General features: G+C 43.9%; 1 protein-coding gene across 3 annotated transcripts; it reads right to left on the reverse strand.

Moving 5' to 3' along the window:
- Positions 1-6,025: 6,025 nt before the first annotated feature.
- mynn (myoneurin) lies at positions 6,026-15,842 on the reverse strand. Of its 3 annotated transcripts, XM_061757752.1 has the most exons (10): positions 15,699-15,842; positions 14,352-14,410; positions 14,041-14,132; positions 13,865-13,971; positions 12,443-13,320; positions 10,581-10,740; positions 10,246-10,424; positions 10,062-10,154; positions 9,174-9,299; positions 6,026-7,740 (listed from the first exon to the last, which is right to left on the reverse strand). In XM_061757752.1, exons 1-10 carry the CDS (start codon positions 15,713-15,715, stop codon positions 7,337-7,339), a joined length of 2,115 nt encoding a protein of 704 aa, XP_061613736.1. In that variant the 5' UTR covers positions 15,716-15,842; the 3' UTR covers positions 6,026-7,336. The 3 variants fall into 3 exon arrangements, with proteins under 3 accessions (XP_061613736.1, XP_061613735.1, XP_061613737.1); XM_061757751.1 differs by having other exon boundaries at positions 13,865-14,132; XM_061757753.1 differs by having other exon boundaries at positions 13,865-14,132; positions 15,618-15,734.
- Between the last annotated feature and the right edge of the window lie 671 nt (positions 15,843-16,513).

The following is a 16,513-nucleotide window of genomic DNA, read 5'->3' on the forward strand; positions in this document are numbered from 1 at the left end:
TCCTCCATTGTGCCGTCTTATCAAAAGGGGTATCGATTTTACTCTCGTAATGAAGTCCATTACAAAGTCTAAATATAGGTCTGCTAGTGTGTTGTCACTTGCGTTTTGCTGGGAGTGCTCTGTAAAACTATAACAAACCCAGTCAAAAATGTTAACAAGTAACTAAAAGGCACCAAAAAAAAGGCAGTTTCTTTAAGAAAACAAGTTGTTTTCATCTGCCGCTAATGGACTTTGAGCCATTTTAAAAATCGGTGCCTGGATAAATGATCAATTCAGTTGGCAGAGTGACATTGCAACGGCAATAAGGAAGCAGTGTACTGTATTCATTGTACATTGGTCCCTTGACTTACAAGTTTATTTTTTTCCGTGACCAAGTTCATAACTCAATTTACTCAAAACATGTTCCTCATTGAAATGAATTGGAATGCCATTCATCAGGTCCAGCCCTCCCCCCAAAAAAGCATTTTTTAATTTCACTTTTATGTGTATATTAATTGAAACCTCATTTAAGTATGTGTTTTCCGTTTTTCTATATTTAAGCGCAGCGTTAATATTCAAACTGCATAACATTACGGTGGCTTTCATACGTTTTAGGAATAAAAGCTCTATCTGGTTTTACTTCGGGCCTCTACACTAATTTATTTTAATGTTGGTCATGATGGTGGCACTTAGAGAGCCCAACGGCGAGGACACGACTTTCCGCTATTTGGCCCCATCACGCTGAATGAAGCATTTTCAGAAGGAATTCTCTCTGAGGGAATTTTGGTCAATTCAATTAGTCGACAGAGAAGGTTGAACGCTGCCACTTGTCGGTGACGTCGGTGGCGTAACACTGCCCGCTTGTCCAGGTCAATTTTGAACAGGACATTTGAATCTCGAGTCAGACTTTTAGCTGCTTGAATAAATAAAAAAAAAAGAAAAGAAAAGAAAGTGGAACCATTCATCATTCTGTCTCACTAGCAATCATTAGTTTATGACGACAGCACATAGTTCTGAAGTGTTCGTTTTACTTATTCACCAGTCACTGTGGATTCAGTGTAATTTCACTTACACTCTGATTCTACTGAATTCAAAATCTGGCTATCAGATTCTTTCAATCTGGATTGAATCTGGATCCAAACTGATTCAATGCTGGATACAATTTTATTTCACTATGGATTCAATCTGTTTTAATTCTGGATTCAATCTGATTTCTTTGTGGAATCAATCAGATTTCACTCGGGATTCAATCTGATTTCAAGTTAGATTGAGCTGGATTTAACTGCAGATGCAATCCGATTCTAGATTCACTCTGATTTTAACTGCAGCTTCAATCTGACTTCATTGTGGATTCAATCTAATTTAATTCTGGCTTTCAATCTGATTTCACTGTGGATTTCAATCAGATTTAACTGTTGACTTGATTCTTCTGACTTGATCCTAGTCAACCTGATTTACCTGTAGATGTAGTCTAACTTAATTCGGGATTCAATCAGATTTTACTGTCGCTTCATTGTGACTTGAATTTGACTTGAGTGTGGATCGAATCAAACTGAATTGTGGATTGAATCTGATTTCACAGTGGCTTCAATCAGACTTCATTGTGGTGATGTTTTGCAGACGTCAGTGACGTCTGGTGCCGTTGGAATGCAAGCTGCGTTTTAGAAGCCAACTATATCACGGGAGATGAAGTGGTCATCCACTGGATCCTGGGGGAAGTCCAGGTTCATTCTTACTACTATGAAGCCGACCAGCTAGCGAACCAGGACAAGCGCTTCACGGGCAGAACGTCACTGTTCAAGGAGAAAATTGTAGAGGGGAACGCTTCTCTGCTGCTGAATCATGTGGTCGTTGGGGACGAAGGGAAGTACAAGTGTTACGTCGGAACCCTCACGGGCACCAGTGAGTCCTTCATCAACCTCCACGTGGAAGGTGAGCCTACAAACTGTCTGGAGGAACTCAAGAGATGCCAGCAAAGAGTTTTGCGCTTTGTCTGTGTCCATTGTCAGTCATCTAGGTCATAATAATCAGCAAAGTTTGGATGGAGGCAACTGGACACTAAAAGGTTCTCTGACTGTGTCTGTTATCCAGCTCCAGTCACGACAATCCACGTCCATCAAGATGACAACCATCAGCTGATCTGCAGTTCCGAGGGAATCTTCCCTCAACCCGAACTGCGCTGGGGCACCGAGCCTGCGCTGCCTCAAGCCCTGAGGAACACCAGCCAGGTCCAGCGGGAGACACAAACGCAGCTCTACAACATCAGCGGCTCGCTCGACCTCGCGGCTGACGCCGATACCGATGTGGAATACATCTGTGAAATCAGAAGCTTCAACAGCAGACGCAGAGTCACGCGGAGGAACACAAGTGAGACGTTCGCCTGAACGCACCGTAGGGCGATTCATACATTCTATCGCTTCATTCGATTTTACTTTTCGGAAAGTAAAACACGTCTTCATTGACACGCACTGCTTGCACCAACAACATAGCTGGATCGTTTCACATACATGTTTTGGGAAAAAGGAAATTTTTAGAATTTTTTTTTACTATTCCTGCACAAATATATGCAATTAAATGCCGCAAAAAGAAAAGAAAAACATTTATCATATTTTCTAATAATTCTGTGGAAATTTAGTTGCTGGGTAAAAAAAAAAAAAATTTCAAAGCTTTTTTTGGTATCAGGAGACACAAAGCTTAGAGCGTCAGCCTCACAGTTCTGAGGACCCGGGTTCAATCCCCGGCCCCGCCTGTGTGGAGTTTGCATGTTCTCCCCGTGCCTGCGTGGGTTTTCTCCGGGCACTCCGGTTTCCTCCCACATCCCAAAAACATGCATGAATTGGAGACTCTAAATTGCCCGTAGGCATGACTGTGAGTGCGAATGGTTGTTTGTTCCTATGTGCCCTGCAATTGGCTGGCAACCAGTTCAGGGTGTACCCCGCCTCCTGCCTAATGACAGCTGGGATAGGCTCCAGCACGCCCGCGACCCTAGTGAGGAGAAGCGGCTCAGAAAATGGATGGATGGATGGATGGATGGAGACACAAAGCAAATCTCACAAGGGGAAGGAAAGTTTGTTTGGAATCATCTCCCTGTCGTTTGCTTCTTCCATAATTGAAGGGGGGAAATTGATTAAAATCGCGAATCGGAAAAAAAAACAACGATTTGATTTTATTTTATTTTTTTTTACACCATATAGTCCAGCCCCGCCACAACCTTCAATGTCTCCTTCTTCCAGTTATGAACGTTTCCGAAACAGAAACAAGCATCGACTGTGTGCCAGTGACTCACGAAAGCAGCCTCGTGTGGACGTTCAACCGCAGTCAAGTTATCGCCAGCAGGCGCGCCGGCCACGAACTTTACATCACCGACGATTGGAGGAAGTACGTGAGGGGCGTGTCTGTGGCAGGCAGTCTCAACCTGCAGGAGCTGAACGACGGCCTTGACGGAACGTATACGTGCACGCTGAGCAACGCCACGGAAACACGCATCAACGCCGTCTTCCTGAGGGTGAAGACGGTGGTCGGTGAGATCTTACTGAGATAATGTCACCCAAAAAACAAAACAAAAAGGCAACAGTAAACTTGGCAGTTTGGCACCATTCGTAAACTAATCTACAATGTCCCCTGTTCTATCGCGGTTCATTATTCGTGCCACTGCTATATCGCGTTTTCCTGAATACACTGAACATGTTTATACTGAACACTTCAAGCTGTTTACTTGTCACTTCCATCTGAAGTATACTGTAAAAGTGACAAAAAAGAACATTTAAAAATAAAATTACATTTAAACAGAAACATTTACAACCAATCCATACAGCAACGAAAATCCGCTAGCTAAATGCTAATTTATAGTACGAAACGCCAGATTAGGGATAACGGAAATTAGCATAAATGTTGCGGCAATTATAAACCTCCAAACAACTATTACTTTATCACACACAAAGCAGCAGGAAATATAGCACACGAGAATTAAAAACTGCATATTTAAGCACCGAAATGTTCACGCAAACCACACAGTACGTCACTCACAGGCATATATTCGTTTTCTCTTCATTATGCTGCATCTCTTCCATCTGTTCAATGTTTCAAGTACTTTTTGCACAACTTTCCGTTCTCGAACAAGGAGCTGAATGGCAAAATTCAGGTGTTTGACTGATACAGTTCCTGGTTCAATTAGAATTGACAATGAAAGAGTCCTCTTCATCATGATGTTCACATTTTGACATCATCAGACCAAGACGATGATTGATCAACATCGCCATCAAATTGGATGTTCTCAAAGGGAACGGGCGTCTTGAGTTTAGAGTGTCATCAGGAGGTTGCAACAGCTACAGAGACTGGAAGAGTAACAGAAAGGCATACAAGTGGACAACCTTGGCAATTGACACTTTCATGTTCATTTGCAGAAAGTTACAAGACCGTATTGGGCGTGCTGGGCGTGCTGGGCGTGCTGGGCGTGGTGGCATTGGCTGTGTATGTCTATTTTACCCGAAAGCGCGAAGGTTGTAGCTGCCGCCGTGATCGTGTGCCAAGGCAAGATGCGGAAGTGATATAAGACATTCTCAAGGTAAGAGCAAGTGATAAAAGAAACTTTGTCCTTGACGTCGGCGTGATAAGAACGTATGTGAACTCCCGAAGCTTTCCGCTTTGAAATGTTTCAGAAGGGTGGACTGGCTGTCGTCACCAGGAAGAAAAAGAGAACAAAGAAAACTGAACAAAGAGAGGGACGAGTGCAGAAGACAGGAGGACATTCCTCTGAGAGAAGCAGCGAGTAGCCCAACGTAACAGTTACCCAAACAGGAGCTTGAAGAACGGAGGACCAGGAGCCGATTTTGGGTGAGGGGCGGGGTACGTCCTGACCCTGGACTGGTTGTCAGCTAATCACACGGCACATATAGTTGACAAACAATAGACTGGATGTACTTGTAAGAAAAGCACAGACAGACAAACAAGCACTCACACCTATGAAAAACTTAGCGACATGGGTGACAAAGTCTATCCGAGTTGACTTTTGGCATCGCAATGTGAGGCACAGTCGCAGGGCACAAAGACAAACAAGCCTTCACATTCACACCTATGGACAATTTAGAGTCTTGTTTTTCCAATGTGGAAGTAAAACCTCCTGCAAACGCCACACAGTAAGAACAGAGCCCAGATTCAAACCTCTCGATTGCGAGGCAGAAGGACCAACCACTAATACACCGTGCTGCATGCACCTGTCTAAAGATGGTCAAATAGAAACAGTCGTATGCGGCCTCCCAACCAAAGTACGAAACCGGTGCTGTCCATCATCCTGTCTCTTTTGTTAGCTAAAAAAAGTGTACATATATTTCTTGAAATATGCACTGTTTTTACACAACTTGTTTCATGTTACTCTGTGTGTGCGTGTACACGTATGCTGGGGACCAGTCGGAAAAAGTTTATTTCTTTCCACAGGACTTGCCTGAGGTCAATTTAGTTTCTAGGGATTTGTTTTTCATGACTCGTCCTGAGATATGATTTCAATTAGCGCAATAAAAGGCTTGCGCAAGTTTGATTGAAGATTTCTCAAAGGGCAACTTGTAAAGATTTCTGTCTGCTGCCAGGTCAGCATAGCAGATAAGAATCTGTTCTAAATTTCCTTGGTTAATAAATAAAAGAACAAAGATAAAGTCTTGATTGGATTCCCACGTTTTAAGTCAGATGAACAGTACGCCATTTAATGTGACCAGTCAAACTGGTTTGTCGATGTTAAGCGTTGCCCTTTACCTCCTTTACATGCGACGCAACAAGGAAGCACAAAAGTGAAACAATTTTGGAGTCTTCATCACAGGTCAAGTCATTGCGAAGGTTTCTCGTTAAGTCCAATTATGGTTACATGACTCAAGACAGAAAATGAGGTCAGAAAAATGAGTAACAGTAACCCCTCACACACTGCACATCTATGCAACCATTTTCAAAAGCACTCGTCTCCATTATGGCCGCAAGTCCGTCCAAGTGGACTTTTGGAAAGAGAACCTCGACCGGCCGGGCCACACGTAACTCAATCTAAATCAAGACACAAAATATGTCTCATTTCATCGCATTTTTATTGCATGTTAAAGTTTTTATCCAGTCGTAAGCATAATGAATATTTCTGTACATACGTCAACATGTTTATTAAAATGAAATACAAAAAAAAAAAAAAACATTTGGTGTCTGCAAAAGGTGACGAAGCACTACATCACGTCATGTCTAAAATAGCCGTCACGGGATCGCCACACGAGGATCGACTTCAGGTTACGACGTCGACGTTGTCGACGCTCGAGCGCCGCCTCGCTTTCGAAGCATCGCATTTTCTCATTTGCGTGTCACCACATGAAAGCAGCCACGCACACACGCGTCACGACGAAAAGCCGTTTGAGCATTATTTCAATACACAGCTTAAGGGCTGTGTACTAGTACACTTTCTGGCCTCACTAGGAAGACAATTCTGCGCACAAGTAGAACGACCGTCTTAGTAGTAACGTTTTTCCACTACTCTATCACATGCTAGTATGACAAGTACGTGCTACTAATGAGACAAATCTGTGCACTAGTTGACATCTGTGTGCTACTAGTGAATCACTAGATCTTACATAGAAGAGCTATAGAAGTAAAAAGAAGTAAAAGTAGAAGGAAGTGGGCTCACTTATGCCTCAGTAGTAACTTGTTGTTGTCCTACTTGTGACAACAAAGAGTGTACTAGTACCTTAAGATGGATATCTGAGATATGGAATAAATGCTCAAAAGAAGCAGTTTTAGCATTTATGCCCCATCCTTGATATCCACCTCAAGGTCAATGTACTAGTACACCCTTTGACCTCACTAGTAAGACAATTCAGCGGACTAGTAAAATTACTACAGTGCGGAACTAGAATGAGTGTCTTACTAGTAACATTTAGTTACACTAATTAGAACAAAACCTCCACGGAGGTTTTCTAGTAACCCACTAGTAACACTAGTCTTACTAAGTAACCACTCCGGCATAACATCTCTGGCCACGACTAGTAGGCCAACTACGTTACTAATGAGGCAAAACGACTAGTGGGCATCTTGGTGCTACTAGTAGTGTCCAGGAGGCTACTAGTGCATGACACTAGTTGGGCCTTGCAGTGTTACTAGTGCAGCACTAGTTAGGTTTAATAGTGTGTTAGTAAGCCAAAAGTATGAAGTTGTAAAAAACATTACTAGAAAGAGTCGCTCTACTAGTGCGCCAAATTGTCGAAGAGCGTACATGAACCTTAAATTGGATATCAAGGATATGGAAGAAATGCTGAAAGGGCGTTCCACACTACATCAATAAAAGCCGCCCCTTCGGGGATCTTTCTCAAAAGTCGGCTGCCGAGGAAGGGGCCGCGCCTCACTGCGGGGGCGGCGGCGGCGCGCCGTGTTCCGCGTTGTCCACCGTGCGGATGATGACGATCTGCTCCAAGCTCTGCGCCGGCGACGGCGGCGGCCTCAGCTGCTCCACCAGCGCGTGCAGCGTTTCCGAGTTGATGGTGGACACGGGGTCGGCTTCGAAGGCCACCGGGTCGGCCTGCGAGATGGGCGTGTGGCCGGGCTCTACCTTCAACTCCCGCAGAGTGTCGTTCAGAGCGGCGGCGACGGACGGGCCCACGCCAACGTCGTTGCTGCCGCCGGCCCGAGGCGTGGCCGGTTCCGGCTCGGGCGGCTCGGCTTCGGGGGTGGCGCTTAGACTTTTGCCGTCGTTGCTCAGTTTGCTCTGCACAAAGGCGACCGGGTGGCTGGACGCCAGCAGGACGACTGAGCGCACGAGAGCAGAAAGTCATCAAAATGACATTTAAAAGCAACGGTGGCAAAGGTTCTTACACTGTATGTAACGCTTTCAAAAGACGAAAAGGTAAACTAGAGGTAAAAGTAGTTGTACTGATTCATTTCCTTTACTTAAGTAAAGGTGCGTGTGAGACTTCCCACCATTGCACATTATCTTCCCAAGGTTTTTATCAAAGGGCTTAAGAATGAGTGCTGTAATAATAAATAAAACAATGAGATGATTAACCAGTGTAATAGGCAGAAATTAATCTGTATGCAACTTATTTTCGTGGCAGTACAGGCTTACTCAAATGTAACAGAATTATTTTCACTAGCTATTGTCAAAAAACAAAACGTCCAGACTTGCAATGTTGAGGCAACATAATTCCCACATGACTCCCACAGAATGAGGGAAGAGGTGGAGTTCGTTTTACAACACTTCTGACAGTTCAGGCATGTTTATAGATTTTGTTCTCAAGCTATTATCAACAAATTCAATTGGTTATTAATTAACCAACACTACAGATTTGCGAAAAAATATTAAATTGACCCTTTCTGAACACAAGGAGTTTTTGCCCCACAGCGACAATATTCATCGTTGTATTAAAGAGATGTTAACGCTGTTAAAAATGCATATTGGTAAAGCATCCACATTTTTTATATATTATCTGCGAGTGGAAAATATATTCGCAAACTATGAGAGCTTGCTGACAGAGTGAACTTCTCTGCCCACAAAATTGTTTCTCTCTTGTGTAACTTCCTCTCAGTTTGTACCAATAAAAAAAACTTGACACTTTCAAATAAAAACAATATGTTCATATCGTTTCACTGATGCTGTGAAATGACACATTGAGAACACAAGACAATGTCTGTGTCAACTCTCACCATAAGTCCATAAATTGCTGCCATCTGGTGTTATTCACAGCATTTACTACATACAGTCCAGAATTATTACAACATATTCTATGCTTGCAAATATTTTTCTGTGTTCACATATGTTTACAAAGCAACTAAATAAGTACAAATGTCATTAAAATATTTTTGAAAGAATTTTGAATAGGAGTTCCATTCCACAGGGCTTCCTGGTGAAATCAGTTGACGCAAGAGGCTGGTCGCAAATTCTGTTGCTGATACCCAATTTGAAATAAAACCTAATGCTAAATGCTGACTTTCCTATCTATTTCTTGTAAAAATTAATGTGTTAAAGAACGAACACACAAAATTTGAGAAAGAAAAATTAAAATTACAATCAAATAAGTACACTGTATCTTTAGTTCAATTCGTTCCATGACCAAACTTTTATATAAAATCAATATTCCCCATTGGGATGAATGTGGGGGTGTTACTTTTAAACCCCCCTGCAGTTGCAGAACGGTGTCGCTCGGTGTTAAATGTAACAATGGCGAGGGGTCGTGTTGGCTCACCTGCCCGCGCTCTCTCTTTGTGTTGTCGCACTTCGTCGGCGTGAGCCTTCTCCTGGTGTTTGATCATGTTCTTCACGCTGGCGAAGCGATTTCCACACAGCAGGCACTGCACGCCGTTGGTGCCGTCTGAGTCCAAACGCACGCGCACACACAAACACAGTAAAAACACAGTAAAACATAGGAAGCCGCATAATTTAATTTCAAATTCGCCACACTGAATATACAAAAAAAGAAAACAATAATGAATTAATTTTAAAAAAAACAATAATAATAATAATCAGTAAAATGTTTTTGCCCACAATCTTATTGCAAACAGATTGGAGGGGATGTGAAAACGTTTTGAACCATTTTTTTATAATTTTTTTTATTTAGTTATTAGTTGTACTTTTAATCGAGGGTAGTTGTCAGGTGCGAGATTAAAAACGGTCACAATGAGTATTGTGCGACTAAAACAACAAAAGATACCACCTACATTTAATTTTATTACTAACAGATGAACAACCATCCACAAATCAAGTATAAAAGTTCATTTGTATTTATTTTTTGACAATTGTGCAAATGATGCACAGTCCTCTGGCAATTTAGACCAGTTTGAAATAACTAATAGAGCAATTGTCTGGTACAGTAGTTAGTAAATTAGGTAATTAGCTTGTAAACAGACAATGTCGTTTCAGTTATCTTTATCTAGTTACTTTTCCTAAATGTCTTACAATTAGAATTTTGTGATGTCATTTGTTTTAGTTAACTATAATAACCTTGGTGTCTGCAAGTCGACGCGTTCAAGAGCAGCTCGGTAAAGAGTGTGAAGACGTCAAAAAGGATTTTAACAGCTGCAAAATTGTGTGTGTGTGTGTGGGGGGGGGGGTGTTCAAGGGGACAAGAGCTCACCCGGGTGAAGTCGCCGCATGTGCTTCTTCAGTTCGGACGACGTGACGAAGCGGCTCTCGCACTGCGGCTGGGTGCACTTGTACGGCGTCTCGCCTGGACGCAAACGGAAAAGCAGTCGAACGAGTAAGCGGTCAAAGTGGCGTCCGCCGTCGCCGAGATTTGCGAGCCTGACCCGCTTCCTTACCCGTGTGCTTGCGGGCGTGAGCGATGAGCGACGACGAGACGGAGAAGGACATGCCGCACAGGTCGCACTGGTACGGCTTCTCGCCCGTGTGCCGCCGCTTGTGGTAGGTCAGCGTGCTGGACTGAGCGAAGGCCTGGCCGCACACGTCGCACACGTACGGCTTCTCGCCGCTGTGCAGCCTGGAGGGAATGCAGCCACATGTCAACGCGCACATAGGGCACACTTCGTTGTCTGCAGTGAACATTTCGAAATCCTGATAATGAAATGTTCACATGGTCCCATCTCTTGACGCACGTCAGTGCTGCCCCCCCCCAGGTCCCTGCGTGGTACCCTACCTGACGTGGATCTTGTAGTTGGACGAGGTGGCGAACTTGAAGCCGCAGCGCTCGCACTTGTAGGGCTTCTCTTCGCCGTGGTGCATGCGGCGATGGGCCACCAGCTGACACTTCTGAGCGAAACACTTTTCGCAGTCGGAGCAGCTGAAGGGCTTCTCGCCTGTGACAAACACGCAGGACGTTATTTGTGGGCACACAAACACCACTTGACATTGAAATGACCTTTTCCTCACATTTAACACTCAAATCCAGTATTTCTTAAAGGGGAACCAAAGCCCCAATTTTTTAGGGGCAACATTAGATTGTATATGCCCCCACTAGTCTCAACGGTAGGGATGTCCCAAACACATTATTTTGCCACAGAGTCTGTGTCTTTGATTTTAAGTATCTGCTGATACCGAACCCCGATCCGATACATATAACTACCAAAACTCAACTTTTAATATTTAAAAGAAAAAACAAAAAATACACTCGTAACAAGCAAAATAATAATATTACAACAAATAAAAAAACATAAATTTAGCAAATAGAAATAATTTTGGTAATCCCAATTGACCTAAAACAGGAATATTTTAGTGTGATTTCATGTTAGACAGTCAAGGGAGGAAAAAACGACTGTATCTGCTGTTCCTGCTGTGCGCGCCTTGGCCTCCTAGGGGCAGTGTGGTGCGATGCATGCTTGGAGCACACACACACACACAAAATTAAATCGAAATAAAAAAAGGAATAGAAGAATGTTACGATAAAACAATTTAATTTGTTTTTTTACTCATTAGGAAGAATGTATGACTGCAAGTATTGTTGTATAACCTGTCTGTATATGTTACGATGGAGTTTGTGTATAAATATTTGTTATTTGAAGGTGAATGGGCGGCACAGTGGGCAACTGGTTAGAGCGTCAGCCTCACAGTTCTGAGGACCCGGGTTCAATCCCCGGTCCCGCCTGTGTGGAGTTTGCATGTTCTCCCCGTGCCTGCGTGGGTTTTCTCCGGGCACTCCGGTTTCCTCCCACATCCCAAAAACATGCATTAATTGGAGACTCTAAATTGCCCGTAGGTGTGAATGGTTGTTTGTTTGTATGTGCCCTGCGATTGGCTGGCAACCAGTTCAGGGTGTACCCCTCCTCCTGCCCGATGACAGCTGGGATAGGCTCCAGCACCCCCGCGACCCTAGTGAGGAGAAGCGGCTCAGAAAATGGATGGATGAAGGTGAATGCTACCCATGTTTTAATGCTAATTCTAGCCAGCCCATCAGTGGGGGTTTCCATTGACTGTTAGCATTTAGCTGGCAATTTCTAAAACGATCATGTGCCTTGTATTTAAACGTACAATGTGTGTAATTCTTTTTGTTGCCCGTTTAGTTTAACAGTAAACAACACCTGGGGTGTCATTAAACAGTTTAAAGCACACTCAGTGAGGTTTGTGTGTGAGTGTCGCACACAAACACACAGAGTCTGCGTGTTACTTTCAGTCACTTATATTATACTGGTACTAAAAATACCCCAAAAAGTTACATTCTTTAATATAAAACAAAGCTATTCCAAAGCTGTTCCATTTGGCAAGATTTTTGCAGCTTTGGATTATTCTAAAACTTTGTGACATTTAAAACCTCGATCAGCTGAAAATCACGTGATTGACCCCGATTTTCGATCTGGTGATCGGATGGGGACATCCCTACTAAATGGTATTCTGACTAATTGCGTTTGTGGAACAATAATTAACCACATTAATTAATCAATTTTCATCCATGTCAGGGGGCCACCATGTTGGGAAATGTCACCCTCTGCTGTCAACTGAAATTAATGTCACAACTGCTTGCGCTGTGAACGTAATGTGACCAAATACAGAAAATCTGCTGCTTACCTGTGTGGGTGCGCAGGTGAGTTTTGAGCTGCGTGGCCTGTCTGAAGGTTTTGGAGCAGAAGATGCAGATGAAGGGCTTGAGGCCCGCGTGGATCTGCTCGTGTCTCCGCAGGCTGCACATGTCTTTGAACGTCCGGTTGCACTCGATGCAGGACCGCGCCATCTCGTCCGCGCCGGGCGAGGGGTTCTGCTCTCCGTCCTCCGCCGCTTCCTCGCCGTTAGCCTCATCCTCGCCGGGCTCGCCCTCCATTTTGCTCCTGCCCCTTGCTCGGCCTTTCCCTCGGCGCCGGCCGCGTCCCCGCCACATCTCCCCAAAGCGGGGCCTCTTGGCGGGTGGGTCGTCCAGCGAGGGGCTCCAGTCGGCAGACGTGTCCCCAAAGTCCTTCACGCTGGTGTCAGAATCCTCCAGGAATTCTTCTTCGATCTTAACCAGGCTTCTTCCTCCTCTGCCCCTGCCCCTGCCCCTCCCCCTCCCCTTCCCTCGGCCACGCCCCCTCCCCCTGTGGGCTGCAGGTTGGGGAGCGTCGCTCTCCAAGTTGCTGGGCTCCGCTAGCTCAACGCTTGGAATTTTTCCTTCCTCATCCAACCCGGCAGCTTCGCTCTCCTGGCCTTCTGGACCTTCCTGGCTTTCCTGGTCTTGCTGGCTTTCCTGGCCCTCCTCCACCCACGTGCCCGTAACCGAGACGATGGACAGAGAGACAGGGGAATGAGGACTGCCCGGGGAGCCGGGACTGAGCAAAGAGAGGCCCGGCTCGTTGTCCACCTCGAACTGGGACGGCTCGCTGACCTCGGACGAGTGAGAAATATCTTCCAGATACTTTAGGGCATCGGACATTCCCAGGAAGATGGCGGCTCGACGGACAGCAGATTGTCTGGTGCTGAAAATAACAAAGTTAATACTTTGTATTAGGAGGACGTACAAAAACTTGGTTGCTATAGTTTAAGTTCTGTGACCACATTTGCAAATCAGAACACTCATATCTTCAATCATATACCCATCTTCAATCAATATCTTTAAACACCACAGCCAAAATTGTAATGAAATATAGTAAAATTCTACTTAATACAAACATACATTAATGACATAATTAAATAGAATGTAACAGTTTTCGCCACATTTTTTGCTTCAATGAACATTGTGCTGCTCCTTCTGGTGTTCGCGCCTTGGCCACCTGGGGGCAGTATAATACAGACATGGAGACACACACGATGGATTTCACCACAAACACAAACAAATGTCATTTTAAGGCCACAAAACCCAGTCCTAGTGTGAATAGTTGTTTGTTTGTCCGATTGGCTGGTGACTAGTGGACCTCGCCCCTCACCCAAAAGTCAGCTGACATGGACTCCAGGTCACCCGCAATCCCACTGAGGAAAAGGGTTATAGCAAAGAGATGGATGGATGGCGAGGAGGAAGCCTACCTGCTGAGGTTCATCTGTCCCGTGTAGACAAACTCCAGCAACTTCTCCAGAGCGTAGCGGCTGACCTTGTCGGGGTCCAAGGTGGTGACATCCTGGCCCTTCTCGGCCTGGGAGGAGAAATACTTGCTGAAGGCGGCCAGGATGTTGCGGTGAGCCCGGAATTCCACGTCTCTCACTATGATGGTGACGTCGCACAGGAAGTCCATTTCCCGCTGCTGATGCAGCCTTTGCAGGAGGAGCTTGCCATGATTGGCGCCGTGAGCCATCGCTACGAGAGAGTGGCTGTTAATGACACATATTCTCTCAAACATAGATAAGGTATAAAATAATGTGCAATGTCAGTCAGTGTCACTTTTACAGTCAACATCAACAGCTTGAAGCAAGCACGCTTCGCATCTTATTTGGAGAACTGTGCTTGCAATGGATTGAAAACACACGTGTTTTATGAAGTTCAAATGTTTTAAAAAGCTTATTGTAAAACTCTTACTGTCAGTGTTGTGCCAGTAATGCTGAGAAGTTGAGTCCTCTATTAGTGTCAATTGTGATCTGCAAGAAATATTACAATTAAAATGTTGGCATTAAAAAAGGAAAATACATGGAAAATAATATGAAGAACAGTCTGAATACAATTTATTTCAGAATCAGGCTTTCAACTCAGGGTTAGGGTTTGAAACAAGGGTTAGGGTTACAAGCCAGAGTTATTGTTTCAAACTAAGGTTAGCATCTCAGTGTGGGGTTTCAAGCCAGGGTTAATGTTTTAAACTACGGTTAGGGTTTTAAGCCAGTGTTAGGTTTTAAACTAGGATTTGGGTTTCAATGTTGCGTTTCAATGTGTTTCAATGTAGTTTAAATCCAGAGTTAGGGGTTTAAAAAGAGGATTAAGGTTTCAAACGAGAATTATGGCTTCACAGTCTGGTTTCAAGCCAAGGTTAAGGTTTATAAGTAGGGTTTCAACCCCGGGTCAGAGCTTTAAAATAGGATTAAGGTTTCAAAGTAGGGTTTTAAATTCGCAGGGTTGGAGTTTTAAGACCAGGGTTGGGGATTAAAGGCAGAGTTAGGGCTTCAAGCCGGAGTTTAGGTTGAACATTTTGTTTCAACTGGGATTTCAATATAAGATTTCAACCCATGGTTAGGGCTTTGAACTGCCGTTCGGGTTTCAAAGTTAGGTTCCAAGCCAGGGTTAAGGTTTTTAAGTGGGCTTTCAATGTAGTGTTTCTCAAGCCATAATGAAGCTTTATTAAGAGCCTCATTCGATCGACATTTGTTAGCACTCAAAATTGTCGAAGAAGTACAAAGAAAAGTTAAGCAAACAGTTCTCGAGAGACGTGTGCGGGACGCCGGCGGCTAATAAAAATAAATAAATAAAGAAACACACAAAAAAAAGAAAGAAAGAGTTTTTGAAAATAAAAGCTGACGCCCGCTTCCTGAGTAGGCCTTCGCCCGATGCTAATGCTATTAGCCGTGTCGTTGCTCCCTTCCAAACATCGCCGTCTGCTATGTAGGGTGCGCTGCGCACTTTCCAGCAGACAACCTCGCCAACCCGCCGCTTCCCGAGAGCTTCTGCCAGCCGGTTGGCCGACCGGGCTGCTGGAGTCGGGAAGCGGAGGCTCAGCGAGCTCAAAACGGGGGCAAAAGGCGCGGATAACATTGTGCTCTTATTTCGAAGGATTCGCCGATTGCGCCGGCGGTGCCGACATAAGTTAGCCCAGAACGCAGCACACGCTCAAATCGGAAACATATCGTGCAATCGTACCAAATGTGATCACGATTCTTTGGCTGGAGAGCTCCATTTTTAAACTAAGGCAAAGTAAATAAAAGCAGTAAAGTGGTGTACCTTGGTATATCCGTCATCTGCAGCCGTTATCTCGGGACTGCACGACATCTCGCGAGACTGAGATCGCTGCAAAGGAAAGATGAGCTCCAGATGGACGAGCAAGGCATTTAATTTTTAAATCAGAATAGCCCCCCCCCTCAAAAAAACACACAAAAAAACAACAACATGCTAATTTTTAATCACGTGCACAGATAGACCTCAAGTGATGCTCAAGCACCTTCCCTTTTGTCCTGGATGAGTAAGTGCCGTTTTTATGGCAGCCCAGATCTTCATCGTTCATCAAAATAAATAAATAAATAAATAAATAAATAAATAAATAAATAAATAATAATAATAATAATTTACCCTCTGCGTCATCAGTTCCACTTAAGTGTTTTGATATCTGACAGGCATTTATTTGAGACCTTGGAAAAAGTATGCATGTGATATTATATATGACATTGATGCTTTGGAATTTTTTTGTACCTTCTTCTGACTAATACCTTTGAACAATGAGACCCCTCTGATGCTGCGGACGTTTTCTGCGGCATTAATTTAACTAGATTGAGCCAACCAATTATTTGATAAAAACTCAACAATGTTAATTTTCCAAATAGTTTAGTTTTTTATGAAGAATATGTTGAAGAATTCTAATGTTTGTGTCAAATATTTTCAGTTGTGTGTGGAAGAGTACTTCAGTAGTGTAAATGATTTTCACTTACGTATGTGAGTGAAAACTGAATTATGTCTGTTTTTTTTTTTTTTTTTTTTACATAAACTGGGGGAGGTCTACGAATTGTGGGGGGAGACTACTCGAGGTATAAAAGCGAATGTGG

Source organism: Phyllopteryx taeniolatus, chromosome 20 (genome assembly GCF_024500385.1).
Source record: "Phyllopteryx taeniolatus isolate TA_2022b chromosome 20, UOR_Ptae_1.2, whole genome shotgun sequence".
In the NCBI taxonomy this organism is placed as follows: domain Eukaryota; kingdom Metazoa; phylum Chordata; class Actinopteri; order Syngnathiformes; family Syngnathidae; genus Phyllopteryx; species Phyllopteryx taeniolatus.